The 19,020-nt window shown below is 53.8% G+C and overlaps 1 protein-coding gene across 4 annotated transcripts in view; it reads right to left on the minus strand.

Moving 5' to 3' along the window:
* MLXIP (MLX interacting protein) overlaps window positions 1-19,020 on the minus strand; it is a 58,787-nt gene that overhangs the window by 7,135 nt on the left and 32,632 nt on the right. For 2 of the 4 annotated variants that reach the window (XR_016387469.1, XM_022597852.2), the window contains exons 2-14: window positions 10,602-10,708; window positions 9,853-9,938; window positions 7,998-8,087; window positions 7,530-7,571; window positions 7,007-7,178; window positions 6,259-6,348; window positions 5,595-5,686; window positions 3,977-4,631; window positions 3,420-3,541; window positions 3,102-3,318; window positions 1,052-1,179; window positions 383-484; window positions 161-288 (exon numbers count right to left, since the gene is read on the minus strand). Coding sequence is in view for 3 of the 4 variants with exons in the window: in XM_022597852.2 (XP_022453560.1) it covers window positions 161-288; window positions 383-484; window positions 1,052-1,179; window positions 3,102-3,318; window positions 3,420-3,541; window positions 3,977-4,631; window positions 5,595-5,686; window positions 6,259-6,348; window positions 7,007-7,178; window positions 7,530-7,571; window positions 7,998-8,087; window positions 9,853-9,938; window positions 10,602-10,708 (2,031 nt within the window). In the remaining variant the exon portion in view is untranslated. The remainder of the gene's footprint in view (window positions 1-160; window positions 289-382; window positions 485-1,051; window positions 1,180-3,101; window positions 3,319-3,419; window positions 3,542-3,976; window positions 4,632-5,594; window positions 5,687-6,258; window positions 6,349-7,006; window positions 7,179-7,529; window positions 7,572-7,997; window positions 8,088-9,852; window positions 9,939-10,601; window positions 10,709-19,020) is intronic. The other 2 variants (XM_022597854.2, XM_022597853.2) reach the window with 2 other exon arrangements.

A 19,020-nucleotide genomic window follows, 5' to 3' on the forward strand; every position in this document is an offset into this window, starting at 1 on the left:
GGCTGGGGGCCAAGTGGGCAGGCCCAGGCGGGGAGCCTGGGGAGAAGGAGGAGGGCAAGGGCTGCAGCGCTGAGCAGAGGCCTCCACCAGCGATGAGTGCCCCCCCTGTGCCGTGCCAGCGAGGACAGGGTGCTACCTGAGCCCCCAGGCCCAGCCTCACATGATGGTGGTGTTGAGCTCCTCGATTTCCTCTCGCAGCCGCCGGGCCTCCTCCTGCATCTGGCTGCGCTCCTGCTGCAACTTGGTGATGTACTCCACGGTCTTCTGCAGCGTGATGGCGTGGCTGGTCTGCAAGGGGTGGCCGGGTCAGGGCGGCAGCGGGCGCGGCGAGCCCGCCATGTCCGCCCGTCCTGTCGGCCCTCCCCACCCTCCGGCCACTCACCAGCTTGGTGTTATTAGAGATCAAGCTGTTGAGGGTGTCAAAGCCCATCTTGATGTTGAAGCGCCTTTTCTGCTCGGCTGAAATGTGCTTCATCTGCCGGTTCTATTGGGAAATCGACCCGTCACTGCGACACAGGGACCCCTCCCCTCTCCATCCCACCCCCACCTGCTGCCCAGATTAGGGGCAGATTGGGACCCTGAGGCCTCTAGAGAGCTGTGTGGAAGGAGGGGCGACAGAAAGCTAAAAGGCTCCAGCGGGAGCCAGGAGGGGGACAGGACGGGACTAGAAAACCATCCCTGCAGGAGAGAGCACAGCAAGGGCCCGAGGCTGCTGCTTCGGCCCCTCCCAGCCACCCTCACACCTGGACCCAGTTCTGACAGCTGCCGCCTCCTCCCTCTGCTCCACAGGGCTCAACGCTGGCTCCTGGGCTGAGGGCCACTGTCACCAGGGGGCTGGGGGTAGGTGGGGGGTGGGAGGGGCCACCAGGCTCAAGGTTAAAGCAGCAAACCTCCCTCTTTCTGATGCCGCCCCAGCCTGGCGTGGGACACCCCTCAAGCCCACGGTTCTTTCCAGTGCGTCTCCAGTAAGGGCCGCAGCCATCCCCAAAGCCCTTGATGCGCTTCTTCTTGCCTCCCCATCCTTCCAAGGGAATCAAGACCCAACAGGTACCTTTAAAGCAGCCACATTTTTGGGGTCTGCAGAAGATTTCCCTGAGCAGTTGTTCTGGGGAGACTGAGGACTGGGGCTCTGTTCTGAAGCACACGGAGAGGCCTGCCCTGAGTTCGGGCAGTCTCGACCTGAGAAGAGCAGAGACTCCCCTTAGGGACCAGGCTGCACCAGCTGCGCACGACACCCACCCTGAACCTCCATGGCAGCCCCAGAGCAGAAACAGGAGGAACCCCTGCCAACAGGCGGGGGCAGGGGGTGGGTTCCGTTAGGCCTGACGGATGCCAGCTGGACGCTGCAGTCACAGGTCTGGGGGCTGCGAGGAGGCCTGCCTCCTGGGCCACCAGGGGCCCCTCTGCAAGGCCCCTCGGGGTCTGCAAGGCTGTAGTTCTCACCCTGGGTGGCGAGCACACAGCTACCTGTTCTTTTTTTTGGTTTGTTCTTTAATTTCTACATATATGTTTTCTCACACCTTTTTCAATTGTACCCACCCCTGACATTTTTTAATTAAAAAAACCAAAGGAAAAAAAAAAAAAAAACCAAAGCGCTATTTTACCCACAAAGAACATGGTGGAAGAAACCTGTGGCCCAGGCTCCAGAGACACCCGCAGGAAGCCCCTCCCTGACCCTCCCGGTCAGTCCCGTTTCACAGCACAGATGCCTCAGGCTCAGTCCCCTCTGCTCGGCTCTTCTCCCCACCCTGCTCTCAAGGCTCTAACCTCCGGGGACCCGCCTCAGTGGACAAGGTGCTGTTTCCCTGAGCCGGAGCCCCATACAGTATTCCAGGGCCTGACCCATAGCCAGTCTGCATCTGTATCTTCCCAGATGAGGGTCCTTATTCTTCAAAGCCTGTCCTGGGACAAGTCCCTGTCTGACTCCTGTAAGTAGAGAGCCTTCCCCCTCGTGTCCTGCACTCCACCTCGGGAAGATGCCTCTGCACAGGGTGCCGGGAGCAGCTGCCACGGTTTTACCTGAGACAGGAAGACACCTTGGTCTCCCTCCGACCTGGTACCTGGCTTCTCCCCAACCCGCAGCAGCACAGCCTCGGGAAGATCATCTACCCTGACCTCTCAGCTCTTCAGACGTCACTGGGTAATATCAGTCCTACCCTGGCCACCTCACCGACGGAAGACCAAGCTGGGGAGGAAGGAAGGGGGCTCCCAAGGCGTGGTGCCGGCACACCATGGGGGAGGGGAAGACCGGCCAGTGCCGGACAAGGCCGGGGGCTCCTGTGGCTACAGCAACACCAGGCTCATGCTTTCTGGAAACTGTCGACGCGGACCCCTCAATTCCTTTTTTATTTTTAGTTTATTTAATTAATTAATTTATTTTTGGCTGTGTTGGGTCTTTGTTGCTGTGCATGGGCTTTCTCTAGTTGTGGTGAGCGGGGGCTACGCTTCGTTGCGGTGCGTGGGCTTCTCATTGTGGTGGCTTCTCTTGCTGCAGAGCACAGACTCTAGGCACATGGGCTTCAGTAGTTGTGGCTTGCAGCTCTAGAGCGTGGGCTCAGCAGTTGTGGAGCTCAGGCTCAGCTGCTCTGTGGCATGTGGGATCCTCCCGGACCAGGGCTCGAACCCGTGTTCCCTGCATTGGCAGGCGGATTCATAACCACTGCGCCACCAGGGAAGCCCCACTCAATCCCTTTTGTGGATCAGAACTGACAACTCAGAGCCAGGCCTTTCTTTTTTCTTTTTAAATTTTTAAACTCTTTTTTGGTCACTTCGCATGGCATGTGGGATCTTAGTTCCCTGACCGGGGACTGAACCTGCACCCCCTGCGTTGGCAGCACAGAGTCTCAACCACGGGACCCCCAGGGAAATCCCCATCAGAGCCAGGCCTTTCTGAAGGAGGCTGAGCGATGTCTCCGCGAGCACACGAACTGCCTGCACTGCAATGCGCCAGCCGCTTTCCCTGGTTTATTCTGCCCTTTGCCGAGCGTTTCCCTAGCCTGGGCCACTGGCAGCTTCTCACCACCCGGCCTGGAAACCCAGGCTCAATCCCGGGCACCATCGGCAGCCTCCCCAGTCCAGAGCGGGCCCGTCACTCCACTCACGCGGTCCCAACCGTTCCAACCAGACAGCAGACTCACTGGCACCTGTGGCAGGGACCTGGGCGATGCCCCCATGTGGTGGGACCTGCTCGCCCTTTACCAGGGAGTCCGGCACTGTGCTGGGAGAGAAGAGCCGGGAGATGGGAGCAGGCTGGCTGCCCGTGCCGTGGCCAAGGTCTGTCACCAGGATGCCGCTGTGGAACTCTGTGACCCCAGGAGCCTGAGGGGACACAGGGGAGAGAGGTCACCCCCAACCACAGTCATGCTGGGTGAGGGCCACCCAAGGTTATAGGATGCTAAGGGCCTGTCTGGGCCACTCACCCTGGCGATGGCAGCAGGCGTGATGACCATGTTGGACTGGGACACGGTGGAAGCCAACATCCCTTCTCTCTTCAGAGGGCCTGAGGTCATGATCACTGCTTGGGGCTGTCCTGAAAAGGCAGCTGCCAGAACAAGGGGGAGGTGAGGGTGGCAGCCCACCTGGGGGCCCCAGGGCTGACCAGGCTGCACAGGGCGGGGGGGGGGGTGGTGCCTAGGAGCAGCACACGACCCCTCTGCTGCCACTGAGACGTCACCTCCTTGCTGCAGGGCATGGAGACAAAGCTACTTTTTTGCAGCTTCTCCTTGGAGTGGACAGATTACAGACCCGGGAAAGAGATGACCAGGACCATGTTTTTTTCAAACTGGGTTGAGACTAACTAAAAGAACAACATAGAATAGAAAAAATAGACTAGGTCTACACATGTAGTCTTTCATAACCCTTCTGTCTCCTATCACAATGTGTGTGTCACGAGTTTGCAAGCCTGGGGACGGGAAACATCCTGGCGGGGGATGAGGGCAGGGGGAGATTCCCACTTGCTTCCCTCCACCTGACTCACCTGGGGCGAGGCAAGCATTCTTCAATACCAAGGACATGGGCTCTGGTTTGGGAGCAGGCACTATTTTGGGGGGCTGCTTGTGCCTTCCCCCAGGCAATGATACAGGCTTGGGGTGCACGAAAGTTAAACGGGGTTGAGGAGGCCCAACGGTTGGTGGCCGGCTGACCGGAGACAGCGCCAGGCCACAGGGGGACACGGAGGGGGTGGGATAGTGGGTCGTGATGATGAGGCCTTGGCTCTGGCTGAAGGTGGTGGCAGAGGCGTCATGGGTGAGGGTGGCAGAGGCCGTGTGGGTGATGACAGGGGGCGACTTGCTGACTTCAGCAAACTTCTGTGGCTGCAGGAAGGCAGGGGGAGTCGGGGGGTTCAGGGCAGTGGCGGGAGGAGGGCCTAATGGCAAGACGGGGGAAGCAGGGGCAGGGGCTGGGCTGGGCGACAGCAAAGGCATGGTGAACACGGGCAAGAAGGGCTGCGGGACACTCAGTGGTGGTGCAGAGGGACCTAAGTCTGCGGGCTGGAGAAAGGGGTCCCCTGGCTGGGAGGTGTGTTCACAGCCCTGCCCACTCGTGGGGTCCAGGGCCGTGGCTGCAGGGGGTGCAATGAAGCCGTCAGGGAGGCTCGGGGTGGGCAGAGCGGTGGTTGGCAGGATGCTTTCCTAAGGAAGGAAGAGAAGAAGTGAGGAACGAACGCTAGAGTCACACTGCTCGCTGTCACTCTCCAGCGCTGCACACCACAAGGTCCTACACAGTACCCGGCGCCTGGGACGGTGCCCCGGGCAGAAGGGACAGAGGCGACGCCTCCCAGCCCTGGGACTGCTAATCCGCGGGGGTTGGATCTGGGTCTCCCCAGGCATCTGCAGGGGTCTTGTTTCCATTAGGAACTCAGTGATAACACGGCTCAGACACAGCGACTGTCTGCACACACTTGGCTCTCGGCCTGGGGATATCTTGTTTCTAGAGTCCAGCGGGGTCCCCCCAAAGTCCCTGCCATCTTCTGTTACAGAGCAGGGGCAGCCTGGATCACAGCTGCTCACGAGGCTCCCCCAGGACAGTTTCACATGTCAACTTCTAGAGAGGTCACCTCTTCCTAAAAGGGAAACGCTACAAGGAATCAATTGTTCGGATCTCAGTCTCTATAGGAGAAACTCTTCACGGAGCCAGATGGAGGGAGAGAGGGTCAGGTCACGGGCGCCTAACTGGATATGGGCACCAGCCCGAGAGTCTCTTAATGGCAGAGAGCCATGCCTCACTCAGCGCAGCCGTCCCAGCAGCTGGTAACCAACTTGTGTTGAGTGCTGAGTAAAAAGTAAAAGAAATACACGGGACTTCCTCTTCTTAGCGATCTGCGTTTTTCTTTGCTGTCTCGCTGGCCGAGTCTTAACTGGTCAAGACAGAGCCCGCTGCACACAAGGTTATCTGGGCCTTAGGCAGGAGCATACGTTTACTGATAGAGTCTCCCACCTCACGGACACCTAAGGATGCTTCCAAGGAGGGCTAGGATAACTTCTTTACACATTATATGTGAGTTCACCGCTGGATCTAGTCACCCCTAGCACTTTGCTTATGGCTGCAAAGGTCTGAGGACCAGTCCGGTGCCCCTTCCCCCAAGTTCCCTCTACCTGAGCAGGTGGGCTGTTGTGATCTGGTGCAGGCCCTGAGGCGGGTGCAGGCAGCATGGAGCTGAAAATGGAGCGGCTGGAAGAGAAGAGGTCTGAAAGACAACATCAGGGGCTTGTGAGCTCTGTGCCCATCACTCCACTGCATTAAGACCCAAACAAATCAGGCACTGAATCCCACCTTACCCAGAGGAATGACATGGCTAGAGGGCATCTCCCCACCCCCCCACCACGAGGTAACTCTGCAGAAGGAGGCCCTCTGCTTGGAGCTGCACAGGCTGGCAACCAGTGTGGCCTCTGAAACACTCCCAGGCCTGGGTGGCACCCGCTTTTACAGTGGCAGGAGCTCAAGGACCAGTTCTAACTGCAGGAAACGGCGAGGAGGTGGCTGTGTCGTCAGCGCACTCTGCTGCCTAGTGGGAGAACTGCTTACAGTCAAAGCCAAACCAGAGGCTCTGAGACGTGGAGGAGGAGACAGAACGACATCCCAGAAACACTTTCCAGGCCTTGCAGCTACTAGCAAAAAAAAAAAAGTTCTGGAAAAATTCTAAGTCCTCTCCCTGGTCCATTCTAACAGTTGCCTCTATGACAGGGAAGCAACATCCACGTTGTCCTGGGTAAAGGGAGATGCAGGTAGCCGTGCTCTTTCTCTGCCCCGAGTCCTCACCCTGGAAAGGCTCAAAAGTGTCCATAAAGTCCAGGTTGGGCTGCAAAGGAATCAGCCCCGGTTGAATCATGTCTGCATTTCCCAGATGTGCTGTAAGAATCAGAAAGGAGACAGAGGAATCATTTTGCCTTCTCAGACCATGTGCTGTAGGAACATATTAAGGGCCTGGAATGCATCTTCCTGGCCCTGCTCGCATTCTAGATTCTTCCGAGGAGAAACGTAGGCCACTGGCTGGGATTTCTCATCAGTTCATGGGCATCGTCCGCCCTCAGAGGGCAGGAAAGAGAGTTTTCGTAGGAAAGATAAACTGAGTATCTGGGAACAGACACCCCCCAGAAGCCATGAGCAGCTATGCAGAGACCCCAGGTTCTAATTTCAGCCTGTGGGCTCTTCCCTGAGGGGTTAACTGGACAGCTGCACACTGCCAGGTGAGAAGCCAGCCCAGGAGTGCGAATGATTTTCCTGAGAGTGAGTCACAGGCCCTGTCACGCGCCCCAGGCCCCTGTCCTCTGCTGAGGGACAGTATCAGAAATGTGAAACTGGTTCAGACCAAACCTCCACTGTTCCCTGGCGGTGGCACCACGGGCCTGACGGGGCCCTCACACAGCAAGGAGGCTGGTCAACCCTTCTCCTCACTGCTCACCCTAGACAAGCGACAGCAGCTCAGGGACGGCCCCGAGGCAGAGCCTGCCCTGGGGGCCCGGTGGAGAAGGCAACATTTCCAGTCTAGAGTCTAGGGGCGGGTTACCTATTTCGCGCGGGTTGGGCCAGGCCACGGGCGGGTGCGAGGAAAGCGTGGAGAAGAGGGTGTCGCTGAATTCCGACATGAGCATGTCTGTGTTCAGCAGCGTGTCCTCCTCCATGGGGACTGGGGTCTTCCAGCCATCCCCGTGCTTGTGCCAATAAAGCATGTCATCGTCCTGCCACCGACGGGGGTGGGGGGAGGACAAACCAAAGGGGCAAGAGTGACTCAGGGGTTCCTAGCACATCACATCAGGGAAATACGCTGTACTGTTTCACAGAGCAGCCAGGGTTCCCATATAAGAGATGAGGCAAGGGGGTGGGGAACTGCAGGGAGAAACCCCCTCCAGCCCCCCAGCAGAGAACTGGCTCATTTCCTTCACATCCTTCACGTGGGGGGGGGCCCTCCTCTAGCCCCAGGGTGCACAGGGGCTACCTGCTGCTGCAGTGCTGGGCCACCCAAGTCACTGCTGTTTCTTGTCAAAGGGGGAGGTCCCATGAGAGTCCTCATGGCCCCCAAGCTCACACACCTGGGCCAGGCTGGAGAGGTCCTCATCCTTGTGCTGCTGGAGCTGCGGAGAAAGGACAGGGAGGACCAAGGTGGTCACTCAGGGCCCAGGCAGGGGGCGAGGCCCTCGGCCTCTCCTTCCTGGAAGGGGCTAACCTCCAGAAACATCTAGGCCTTCTCTCTCTGGGAGGCGGGCGGGGAGAGGGATCCTGCCCCTGCCATCCCCAGGCCAACGCTGGACACAGATGAGATTCCCAGCCAGCGTTTGTGGAATAAAGAGCCCTGGCTCCTAGCTGGAGAAACTGAGAGCAAAGGGGTCACACGACCAAAGCAGGCCACCACTTGGGCTGGGCTAGAATGCTGGGCCAAGGAGAGGGGTGGCCAGCTCCGGGCCACAGCCTTGGGGGCCAATGTTCTGAATCCGGGCTCACTTCTTCCCTCCCCTACGGGGCTTCCTGAACGTGCTCTCTTCGGAGCCCGAGCCAGATACCCTTTTCTTGAAGTAGGTTCTCCACTTGTGATACTCCCGGATCACGATCTCAATGCGGCTTTTCCAGTACTTCCCTTCCGTGGTGATGGCCTGTGGGGAGACGCAGGGCAGAGTGAGCAGTGGCGCTGGAAGAGCCGCCCTGCCAAGAAGCAAGCGTCTGTCTCTGGAAGTCAGGTCCGGGCAATCCAGCTCCGAGAAGCAGGCTGCCTGCCTGCGGCTTCGTCCACAGAGTGCATCCCGCCTCTGCTGGGCCACGCCCGGCCTCTGAGTGAAGGGGAGCTTTCATTTCATGGCCCACGATAACCCAGGGGCCTTCGGGGGCCCAGGTCCTGGAGGCTGGACCGGAGCAGGGGTCAGACAGAGTGCCTGGCAGGGGAGAAGCACAGAGTTCCCGGAGCTGGAAGAACCTCCAGAGACCCAGGCTAGCTCTCAAATGCCCTTAGCCTCCGCCACGTTTCCAAAGGGTGAAAACAAACAGCCCGTCACAGAAGGTTCAGGTGGAAAGTGACCTCTAAGATACAGTTCAGCCTCTCCACTGTGCAGGGCGGGGAGCCCCTTCCACAACAGCCTTGAAGACCCCTGGTGACGAGGCGTTCACGACGGCCTCCGAGAGCCCACCTCACTTTCAGATTCCTTTATTTTTTTTAATGGCTGGAAAATATTAAAGCAAGTCCCAGATATCCTATCATAAATCCCACATAATTTCACCCAAGAATACTTCACTGTGTGTTTCTGACACTGAAGAATGTTCACCGTGAATAATGCAATATTATTACCAGACCGAAAAAAGTGATATTGCTTAATACTAACACCAGATCATGTCCTATGGCTCCCAACTGTCTTTCATTAGGTTACCTTCCAAGTTTTCCCCTTTTCATGGTAACAGTGAGACATGCTTGGACAAAGCTAAAAAGATGCAGAAGAGTAAAAAGTGAAAGAAGAGTCTTTCCCCCTCCTCACTCTAATCCCACGAGGAACCAATTTCTGTATATCCTTCAAGACATTTCCTATGCACGTACAATCACACAGACACACGCTTTAAAAAATTAACCTGAAGATGCTCCAGTACTGTTGTGCAACTTGCTTTTATTCATTTACTATTTCTTCAACATCTTTCCCTCTCAGTATATAAAGATCTCGAGTTCATTCTTTAATAGTTAAAGATGTCTGCCTTGTAAGGAGTCAAGATCCCTCCCCGTGGGACATCCCTGGTGGCACAGTGGTTAAGAATCTGCCTGCCAACTCAGGGTCCACGGGTTCGAGCCCTGGTCCAGGAAGATCCCACATGCCGCGGAGCAACTAAGCCTGTGTGCCACAACTACTGAGCCTGTGCTCTAGAGCCTACGAGCCACAGCTACTGAGCCCGCGAGCCACAGCCACTGAAGCCCGCACACCTAGAGCCCGTGCTCCACAACGAGAGAAGCCACCGCAATGAGAAGCCCGTGCACTACAACGAAAAGAAGCCCCCACTCGCCGCAACTAGAGAAAGCCCGCGCACAGCAACAAAGACCCAACGCAGCCAAAAATAAATAAAAATTTAAAAAAAGAAAAAAAGATTCCCTCCCCGTTGACTTCCAGAGAAATACTGACATTAAAAGAAAGTAGAGGGTAAGTCCCGGTTGGAGGACCCCCTCAGTCCCTGGGTCAGCCCGGTCTGAGAAGGCGGGAGCCTCTGTGGGGTGTCAGAGGCCACCTGCCCTCCGCATCGCCATCGCTTCTCAGGGTCAAAACAGCTGCTAGGACAGCACAGCCCCAGCACCCTGTCCTGCGTCCTCCCTCTGCGGGACCCAGAGCCCTCGGTCCCACCCTTGTGAGTCACCTCCTCCCGAGTGAGGGCCCATCACATGCCAAGTACCTCTGGCCGCCGGTGCTCGTCCACTTCCACAGAGCCGTCCAGCGGAGTGACAAAGTGGCACACGGGGTTCTTGCGCTTCTCCAAATCTGGGCGGGGAGAGGGTGAGACAGCGTCACTGCGGCAGAGACCCCCGCAGGAGCTCCGCCTCTTCTGTTCACACCCCGCCCCTCAGGGGGGACCCTTAAGGGTTCTTTCCTTCTCCTTCCCTTGGAAAATGAGATTTCAGGGAAATAAAGGGGTCCAGGTCCAAGGAAAAGAGTCTGGCAGTGATGTGTGGGCGAGAAAGGGAGTCTGGCTGATCAAGAGAAACACCAGCCTGAGCCTAGGGGACCCCGAGCACGCCGATCTCCTGTAGAAGTCACCAGACCCACCTGTACCCAAGCCAGCTGGACACAGGACACGGCCTGGGCCGGCATCGTCTCAGACCTGCTGAAAACAGGAACTGTTCCCCGACTCTCCAAATGTCACCTCTCGGCTGTACACCCGTCCCTCCTCCTCTGCCTTTACAACACTGAGCACACTAGGTTGGGAGCAATCGGCCTACACTTCCGCCTCCTGCAGACGCTTGGCTGGGCCCCCAGTGCCGATGGCAATAAGGGTCCAGTTCACTCGGATTTGGACGCACACGGCCCGAGAGAGACTTCTGTTTGACACACAATGTTACAAGAGCAGGCTCCGGGGCCCCGAGGTGCAAAGGCCTCCTGGTGGCAGAACCTGGAGGGTCCCCGGCCCAGCCACGCGGCACTTACACTGCATGTACCATGCCCGCCAGATGGCATTGTTGAGCCGGATCTTGTCTCTCCACTGGAGCTTCAGGCCCTTGAAATTCTTCCACTTCGGAGACACCAACTTCCCACTGAAAGGTACAATGAAGAGGGGAAACTCAGTGGTTTCTCTGAAAATGGAATGAAATCACAAAGTGCCTCCCAATCCTTCCAGGCCTCAAAACTCTGGATTAAAACCCATGCAAGCCACAGGCTAGGCTTGATAGGGTACACAAGGCACTTTAGGATTTCTTCAAAGTGATACGGATGGGGTACAGGGGGCAATGGTGTTGGTATGGAGGAATCAGGATCGGCCATGGGTTGGTAACTGCTGGAGTGAGGTGATGCTACACGGGGTTCACTAACCTATTCTGTCTACTTTCGAATATCTTTAAAATTTTCCATAATTAAAAGTTAAAAATCTGCTGATTTTGCCTCATACGTGTATCAAATCATCACGTTGTACACCTTAAACTTAAACAACGTTATATGTCAATTTTATCTCAGTAAAGTTGGGGGAAGGAAAAAATAAATCTGCTGACCACCGAACGAAAGCCAGCCCGCTTGAACCTGGTCTCGGCCACCTCCTTTGCCACCAGTCCCCCTGAGGCACTTACAGTCCAGGCACACAAACGTCCCACTGGCCTCAGAAACTGCGGGGCCCTCTCCTGCCTCCAGGCCCCTGTGCTTGCGTTCCTCACTCTGCACAGACCTCCCTCCGCCCCTGGCCACCCACTCATCCTTCTAAATGATGCTCAAACATCATCCCCTCCGAGCCGGCACCGGCCTCTCCCAGGCTGCCGCCAATCCCTTCAGGACCCCTGAGCACTGTTCACACCTCAAAGACAGCACTCATCCACTCCCCGTGTAGCAATGTGTCCCCACACCTCCTGCCACTAGACTGCAGCTTCTCGAGGGGAGGGCCCTTCCGGCACCCCCATCTGAAGCACCCAGCACAGAACGTGGCACAGGGCAGGGGCTCGTGTAATAATTCTTCACTGAATGACTTAAAGGGCCCTTGCAAACAAAGCTAACGGCAGGCAAGGAATGCTGCCTGGTGGCACAGGCTTCTCAGATAGTTTAGTTTTTCAAGGGCTGTGCCAGGAGCCACCTTTGAGCAGCTGGCATAGGGCTTCCCCTCTTCAGATGGCTTGAGATGGGCAAGGCACGGTCACTGGTCCATACAAAGGCGGTTCTGTGGGTTCTACATCACTGCAGGCCACAGCCCTGCCCCTTCTCCAAACCCACTCAGAAATTCCATGTGACAAGCAGTCACAACATCTGGGGTCTTCAAAGACGCACTGCCTGAGAGATAAACATTCCCTGAACCCAAACACCTGGTTTATAAAGCAGAAGCCCCTGGCGGTGCACCTGGCAAACCTCATGCCCCCGCCGCAACTCAACCCAGCACTGGCCTAGGCTTTGGAAGAAGGCTGTGACCCACCCCCAGAGAAAACGTCACAGCAAGTCCTCTGAGAATCTGAGGGACAGACAGACAGAAGCCACCTCAGCTCAGAGGGTCAGGGGTTTCGAGCCCGTCACACGCCTTCCTCCTCCCACCTCTCCCCGGTCCAAAGGCACTTCCACCCCAGCTGTCACCTACGTTTAATAGCCAGCAGTCCAGTGTTTCTGAGCCTCTGTGGCACAACTGCGTACTGGCTGTGAACTTTCACAGTCACTTAATTTCTCTGACACACCAGTTTCCTGGGTAAAATTACAATAACACCATTGCCTCCAGAGTGTTTTAATAAGGATTAAATGTACACACACACACGCACACGCACACGTTCTTAGACACACAGGACAGGTAAACCCTAAGGTTAAATGTAAAGGTAAGCTATTAATAACCACCTCAGTGATCTGGATTTAAGTTATTTTCCGAAGGCCTGGCTTTTAACACCTCCTGACTTGAAAAGTCCTCTCTTTCGTGTTTGCCACCACTGTCGTGGGGTGCCTCCTCCCCACAGGAAGAAAAGGTGACACCCACGGGACCCCTCTCGACACCAGCGAGCAGAGGCCAGGGCAAAGGTCAGCCTTGACCCCCGCACAGCTGCAGAGCCACTCGCTTCCTCAGGGCCCGGAAGGCAGGCCTGGGTCCATCTACTCACTCGATAAGCGTTGAGGACCTACTGTGTGTCGTGCACACGCTAGGAGGGGAGGAAAAGTATGGGTGACGCGGACGAGGTCCCGGCCCTCATGGAGCACATGAGCTGCTGAGGCATGAGTCCTGCCTACGTGCTGCGTGCCTCGAACAAGAGCAAAGGGCTGTGGGAACACAGTCGGCATAACTAACCCTGTCTGAGCAGTCACAAGAGGCGTTCTGGAGAAGGTAACATCTCAGCTGAGGCCCAGAGGATGAGGAAACTTCAGCTAAACCAAGGAAGGGCGGAAAGGCCTGTGCTGGTCCTTCTGCCTGGCTTGACGGCCCTCAGGACAGCAACACAGGTCCGGTCAAGGCCGTAGAAAACACCCAGAATGGCAGGAGCTGGGGGGAGGGGGAGGTGGGGGGATGCTTCTAGGCCAGTCTGGAGGGCAGAGTATACACCAGAGTATATTGGTCCCGCCTCTGGGCAAACCAACCCTCTTTCCCCTCCTCTGAAAGATCTTCCAGCAACCCACTGTCTAGCCAGGCAGGGCGTTCCTGCCTGTTCCAGAAGAAAACAAAACAAAACAGAAAACCCTCCCTACTTTTTTATTTCCTTAAGGGAAAACAAAACTTCTCTATAATTGACAGCTTCCTTATGTTGAAGGCCAGGATTCAAACACCACTTTCTCTGTGTGTCTAGCAGGACCAGAATCCTGACCCGGCATCTGCCACCTGCAGACAGCTGCCGAGGACAGAAGCAGGAGAAGAGATGGGATGGAAAACGAGGACTCCTGTGGGGAGAAACTCTGGAGTCCTGCAACGTTCTGTTACTGTTTTTTTTCTGGCCGCACCGCATGGCATGTGGGATCTTAGTTCCCTGACCAGGGATCGAACCCGTGCCCCCTGCAGTGGAAGCGCGGAGTCCTAACCTCTGGACCGCCAGGGAAGTCCCCTGCAACATTCTGTTAAGGACTGACCACCGGGCTTAATATAAACCCACCCTTACTCCTGCTTTGTTACTTAAGACAAAGTGGCTGATGTGAGCATAGAGCATCTTCTCAGAGAAGTCAGGCAACAGCAACAGCTTCAATTACTTACCACGAAGGGGGTGGGAAGATTCAGAGAGAGATCAAACCCTGGAGGCTAGAAACCAAATCTGATAGGGTATAGTTTGGGTTTCTCATCTTCTTCCTCCTCAACTGCTGGGATGTTTCCCTCTTCCTTGATGTTTATTTCCAACTGCTATCACCCATCAACTGAGGCTTCTGTAATATCTCAACAGCCAACAGGTGGCGCTCAACCAACGCAAAGAAGTAAGTCTGCAACCAAAACCAAAACCTAAACTGCCCGCAGAGGTGGAGAGACGTTTCCTTACTGATGGGCTCCCTGGAGCCTTTGATGTGCTGATGTCACTGTCAATCTTCAACGGGGTGAGGAGACATTCCCTATACAGACATCCGAAGACAAGGACTGGGACCCTTTCTATGGAGGTACCCCAAGTCTAGTTTCCCACGGAACATACAGGAAAGCCTGCTCCGAAGAGTTCTAAAAGGGACCGTGCGGCTCCTTGGTGGAGCTCCCTTGAGCAGGACGCCCACAAAGCAACCATGATCGGATTCCTGCTCCCCTCAGCCCCGTCCCAGCTTCACTCGGCTTCCAGACACGGCTGATTGGGATACTTCTTAGTCTAACTCAGGGTTCTGCCATATTCCTTCTTTAAAGTGTTACCATTGGGACTTCCCTGGTGGTCCAGTGTTAGGACTTTGCCTTCCAATGCAGGGGGTGAGGGTTCAACCCCTGGTTGGGGAGCTAAGATCCCACATGGCTTGGGGCCAAAAAACCAAAACATAAAACAGAAGCAGTATTGTAACAAATTCAATAAAGACTTGAAAAATGGTCCACATCAAAAAAATCTTTAAAATAAAATAAAGTGTTACCAGAAACACATTATCAAACTTTCTAAGACCACTGGCAAGATCTCCTCCAGCCTTGCCTCCCAATCCCACCTCCTTAAACGCCTGGGAACCCACACACACACCAGCTTCCTGATCAGAACAATGACCCTGATTCACCCCCCACTCTCCCAGTCTTACTCTGGGAAGGCCAGGGTCTGGGTCTGACTCATCCCAGCACAGTGCCTGGCACGTGGGAGGTGCGATTAAATATGGAATTACTGAGTACTAAACTTTTCCATAAAGAAAAACCTTCATCCCCACCCTGCCACTGCAGCCCTTCCTAGAAGACAGGTTCATGACACGGGCAGGAAGTCTACAGCACAACAAAAGTCTGTCTCAAAACTGCCATTGGGTGGAACGAGCAAACTGAATTCTTCAGAGTCTGGCAAGAGACTGCTTTGGAATGAAAATTAAAATGCAAGCCTTGCACAGAGAGGAGCTGGAATTAAGAAGAACGGGGGAGAGTGAGACTGGGGCGGGAACTTGGGGTTCTGTTGGTCCCAGGTAGGATTAGGTCCCAGGTCCTAATTCCTGGCCAGACCATCTGTCCAAAAGAAAGCAGGCAACGGTTCTGGGGTCTACCGGTGTGGGGCCCAGACAGTGGTGGAGTCCTTTCATTTGGTCATGCAACCACATTTGCTTGTGAGGCAATACTTCTTCACCATTCCTGATGCTTCCTGGAAACCCACGGGCAAAACGTTCCAAGGCCTATACTACCCAAAGCACTATACATATTTAATGCAATACCTATCAAAATATCCATGACATTTTTCACAGAACTAGAACAAACAATCCTAAAATTTATATGGAACCATAAAAGACCCAGAATTGCCAAAGCAATCCTGAGGAAAAAGAACAAAGGAGGCATAGCCGTCCCTGACTTCAGACAATACTACAAAGCTACAGTAATCAAAACAGCGTGGTATTGGCATAAAAACAGACATGTGGATCAATGGAACAGAATAGAGTGCCCAGAAATAACCCATACACCTATGGACAATTAATCTTTGACAAAAGGAGGCAAGAATATACAATGGGGAAAAGACAGTCTCTTCAGCAAGTGCTGTTGGGAAAGTTGTACAGCCCCATGTAAATCAATGAAGCTAGAACACACCTTCACACCATACACAAAAATAAACTCACAATGCCTTAAAGACTTAAATATAAGACAAGACACCATAAAACTGCTAGAAGAGAGCACAGGCAAAACATTCTCTGACATAAATCATACCAGTGTTTTCCTAGGCCAGTCTCCCAAGGCAATAGAAATAAAAACAAAAATAAACAAATGGGACCTAATCAAACTTATAAGCTTTTGCACCACAAAGAAAACCATAAACAAAACAAAAAGACATCCTACAGGGCTTCCCTGGTGGTGCAGTGGTTGACAGCCCGCGTGCCAATGAAGAGATACAGGTTCGTGCCCCGGGAAGATCCCACATGCCACGGAGCACCTGGTCCCGTGAGCCACGGCCGCTGAGCCTGTGCGTCCGAAGCCTGTGCTCCACAACGGGAGAGGCCACAACAGTGAGAGGCCCGCGTACCGAAAAAAAAAAAAAAAGACATCCTACAGACTGAGAGAAAATATTTGCAAATGATGTGACTGACAAGGGCTTAATTTCTAAAATATATAAACAGCTCCTACAATTCAATAACAAAAAAACAAACAACCCAATCGAAAAATGGACAGAAGACCTAAACAGACATTTCTCCAAAGAAGACATACAGATGGCCAACAGGCACATGAAAAGATGCTCATCTTCGTTAATTATTAGAGAAATGCAAATCAAAACTACAATGAGGTACGACCTCACACCAGTCAGAATGGTCATCATTAAAAAGTCTACAAATAATAAATGCTGGAGGGGGTGTGGAGAAAAGGGAACCCTCTTACACTGTTGGTGGGAATGTAAATTGGTGCAGCCACTATGTAAAACAGTATGGAGGTTCCTCAAAAAACTAAGAGTAGAACTACCATATGATCCTGCAATCCCACTCCTGGGCATACACTCAGACAAAACTATAATTCGAATAGATACTTACTGGACTTCCCTGGTGGCGCAGTGGTTAAGAATCCGCCTGCCAATGCAGGGGACACGGGTTCGAGCCCTGGTCCAGGAAGATCCCACATGCCGCAGAGCAACTAAGCCCATGCGCCACAACTACTGAGCCTGCGCTCTAGAGCCCGCGAGCTACAACTGCTGAGCCCACGTGCCACAACTATTGAAGCCCGCGTGCCTAGAGCCCGTGCACCACAACAAGAGAAGCCACCGCGATGAGAAGCCCACGCACCGCAACGAAGAGTAGCCCCTGCTCGCCGCAACTAGAGAAAGCCCACGGGCAGCAATGAAGACCCAATGGAGCCAAAAATAAAATAAATAAATTTTTAAAATAATAATAAAATAAAACAAACAAAAACATTCCTAGGCCTGTCTCCCCCTTACTCCCTCCCAGCTAGGTGGAGTGGGTGAGCTACGGAGTGTGGAAAGCAGCACTGACATGGGGGGCCAGGCCCTTCTCCTTTCCTCTTGTGGGAAAGCTGCCCACTGAGGGCCCAGGCCCCTCCTGTTCTGCTCCTACAGAGAGAGCCTGGGGTCAGGAACGCCTCTCTTAGTCCCGGGCTGCCTGGAAAGACAGTCTGGGGTTCCCTTATAAGCCACATCCTCAGCTTGATCAACAATACGGAGAATAATTTAGCCAGCATCTGCTGAATCTTTTTTGTTGTGTAAAATACATGTAACATAAAAGTTACTATTTTGACCATTTAAAAATGTACATCAGTGGCACTCAGTACGTTCACAATGCTGTGCAGCCAGAGCTGCTACCTGGCTTCAGTGCTGTTTTCATCACCCCCAAAGGAAGCCCTGCACCTACTAGCGGTCTTTCCCCCTGGCCTCTGGCAACTCCAATCTACTTTCTGTTTCTATGGATTTCTTTCTTCTGGACATTTCACATAAACAGAATGATAAAATATGTGGCCTTTTATGTCTGGCTTCTTTAACGCAGCACAATAGTTTCAAGGGTCATCCACATTGTAGCATGTATCAGTACTTCCTTTTTATGGCTGAATCATATTCCACTGGATGGCGAGACATTTTGTTTATTCTTTCATCTGCTGATGGACACTTGGGTTGTTTGACGTTTTGGCCACTGTGAAGAGTGCTGGTGTGAACTGACTCCAGTTTTATTTCCCAATCGGCCCAGAATTCTGGTTAAGGGAGAGAGGTCTGATCATTACACTGGCACTGGGGACATGATGATGGTCAAAAACAACTGTGACCTTTGTTGGACGGCAAGCGGGCAACTGTCTATCAACATTTCAAAGGCACATCCCTCTGACTCACGATTCCACTGTTAGAAGTTGAGTCTGTAGACGCATTTGCACGTGGGCACAAAGTCATAAATAGAAGACATTAAACTGCAGTACTGTTTGTGGGAGCAGAAAGCTGGGAACAACACCCATTTATATGTGCTGATGTACGGGCAAGATCTGCAAGATGTATTCAGTGAGAAAGAAAAACAAGGTGAAAGATATACAGGATGGCCACCATTTGTATTTGCAGCAGGGAGATATGCACACAGACACACACACACACACACAGGAAGGGAGGGAGAAGGAGAGAGGAAGACAACCAGTCACTCTCAGGAAAGATACACAAGAAACAGGTAACAGTGAAGCAGTGATTTCCCGTTGGAGAGCTGAATCGCAGAATTAAGGGGGCTCAGTCAGAGAGTTAGTTTTCACTGTTTACCATTTTTTTAGTGTTTAAATATAACACAGGAATGTATTATTTTTTCAAAATAAACAAGGGAAAAAGACCAGGTATAGTCCAAGACCTTATAGGGCTTCTAGTTAATTGGGGAAGGAAATTAATCACATGAGCAGATATAAAACTTGTATACAAGTCAGTTTTGTGCACCAGATCCAAATATGAGGATAATAGCTAATAAGTGGTTTCTTTAATGAGTGACTGGATGAATAATGCTCAGACTGGTCTCTCTATTCCAGGACTCCGATTCTTTTTCTTCAAAAGAGCGGTCTCTATTGGCTTTCCCTGGGATCTGGGCCTGGTTCCACAGGCTGCTAGGAGCCAAAACTAACAGGCTCCAGACAGACAAAGGTTCATTGAGGAGCCACGGCGTGGGGAGCGGCCCTGCGAGCGGCATGGCAGGAGGAGGGCACCGTGTTCAATGGAACCGCCCTGGAGCCACGGGCCCTCCGCCCTGGGCCACCTGCCCAAGCAGAGTCTCCACCCGGAGAAAGCCTGTGAGGTTTTCAGGCCCTGCTCCCACGCCCAGGCGTGGGTCCTCTCACCTGCACCCCAAATTCATCCTCCTCCTGGGTCACTTGGCATCTTGTTTT

Source organism: Delphinapterus leucas, chromosome 14, assembly GCF_059928025.1.
Source record: "Delphinapterus leucas isolate spDelLeu-1000000601 "Yukka" chromosome 14, BTC_Dleu_Yukka2, whole genome shotgun sequence".
Lineage (NCBI taxonomy): Eukaryota > Metazoa > Chordata > Mammalia > Artiodactyla > Monodontidae > Delphinapterus > Delphinapterus leucas.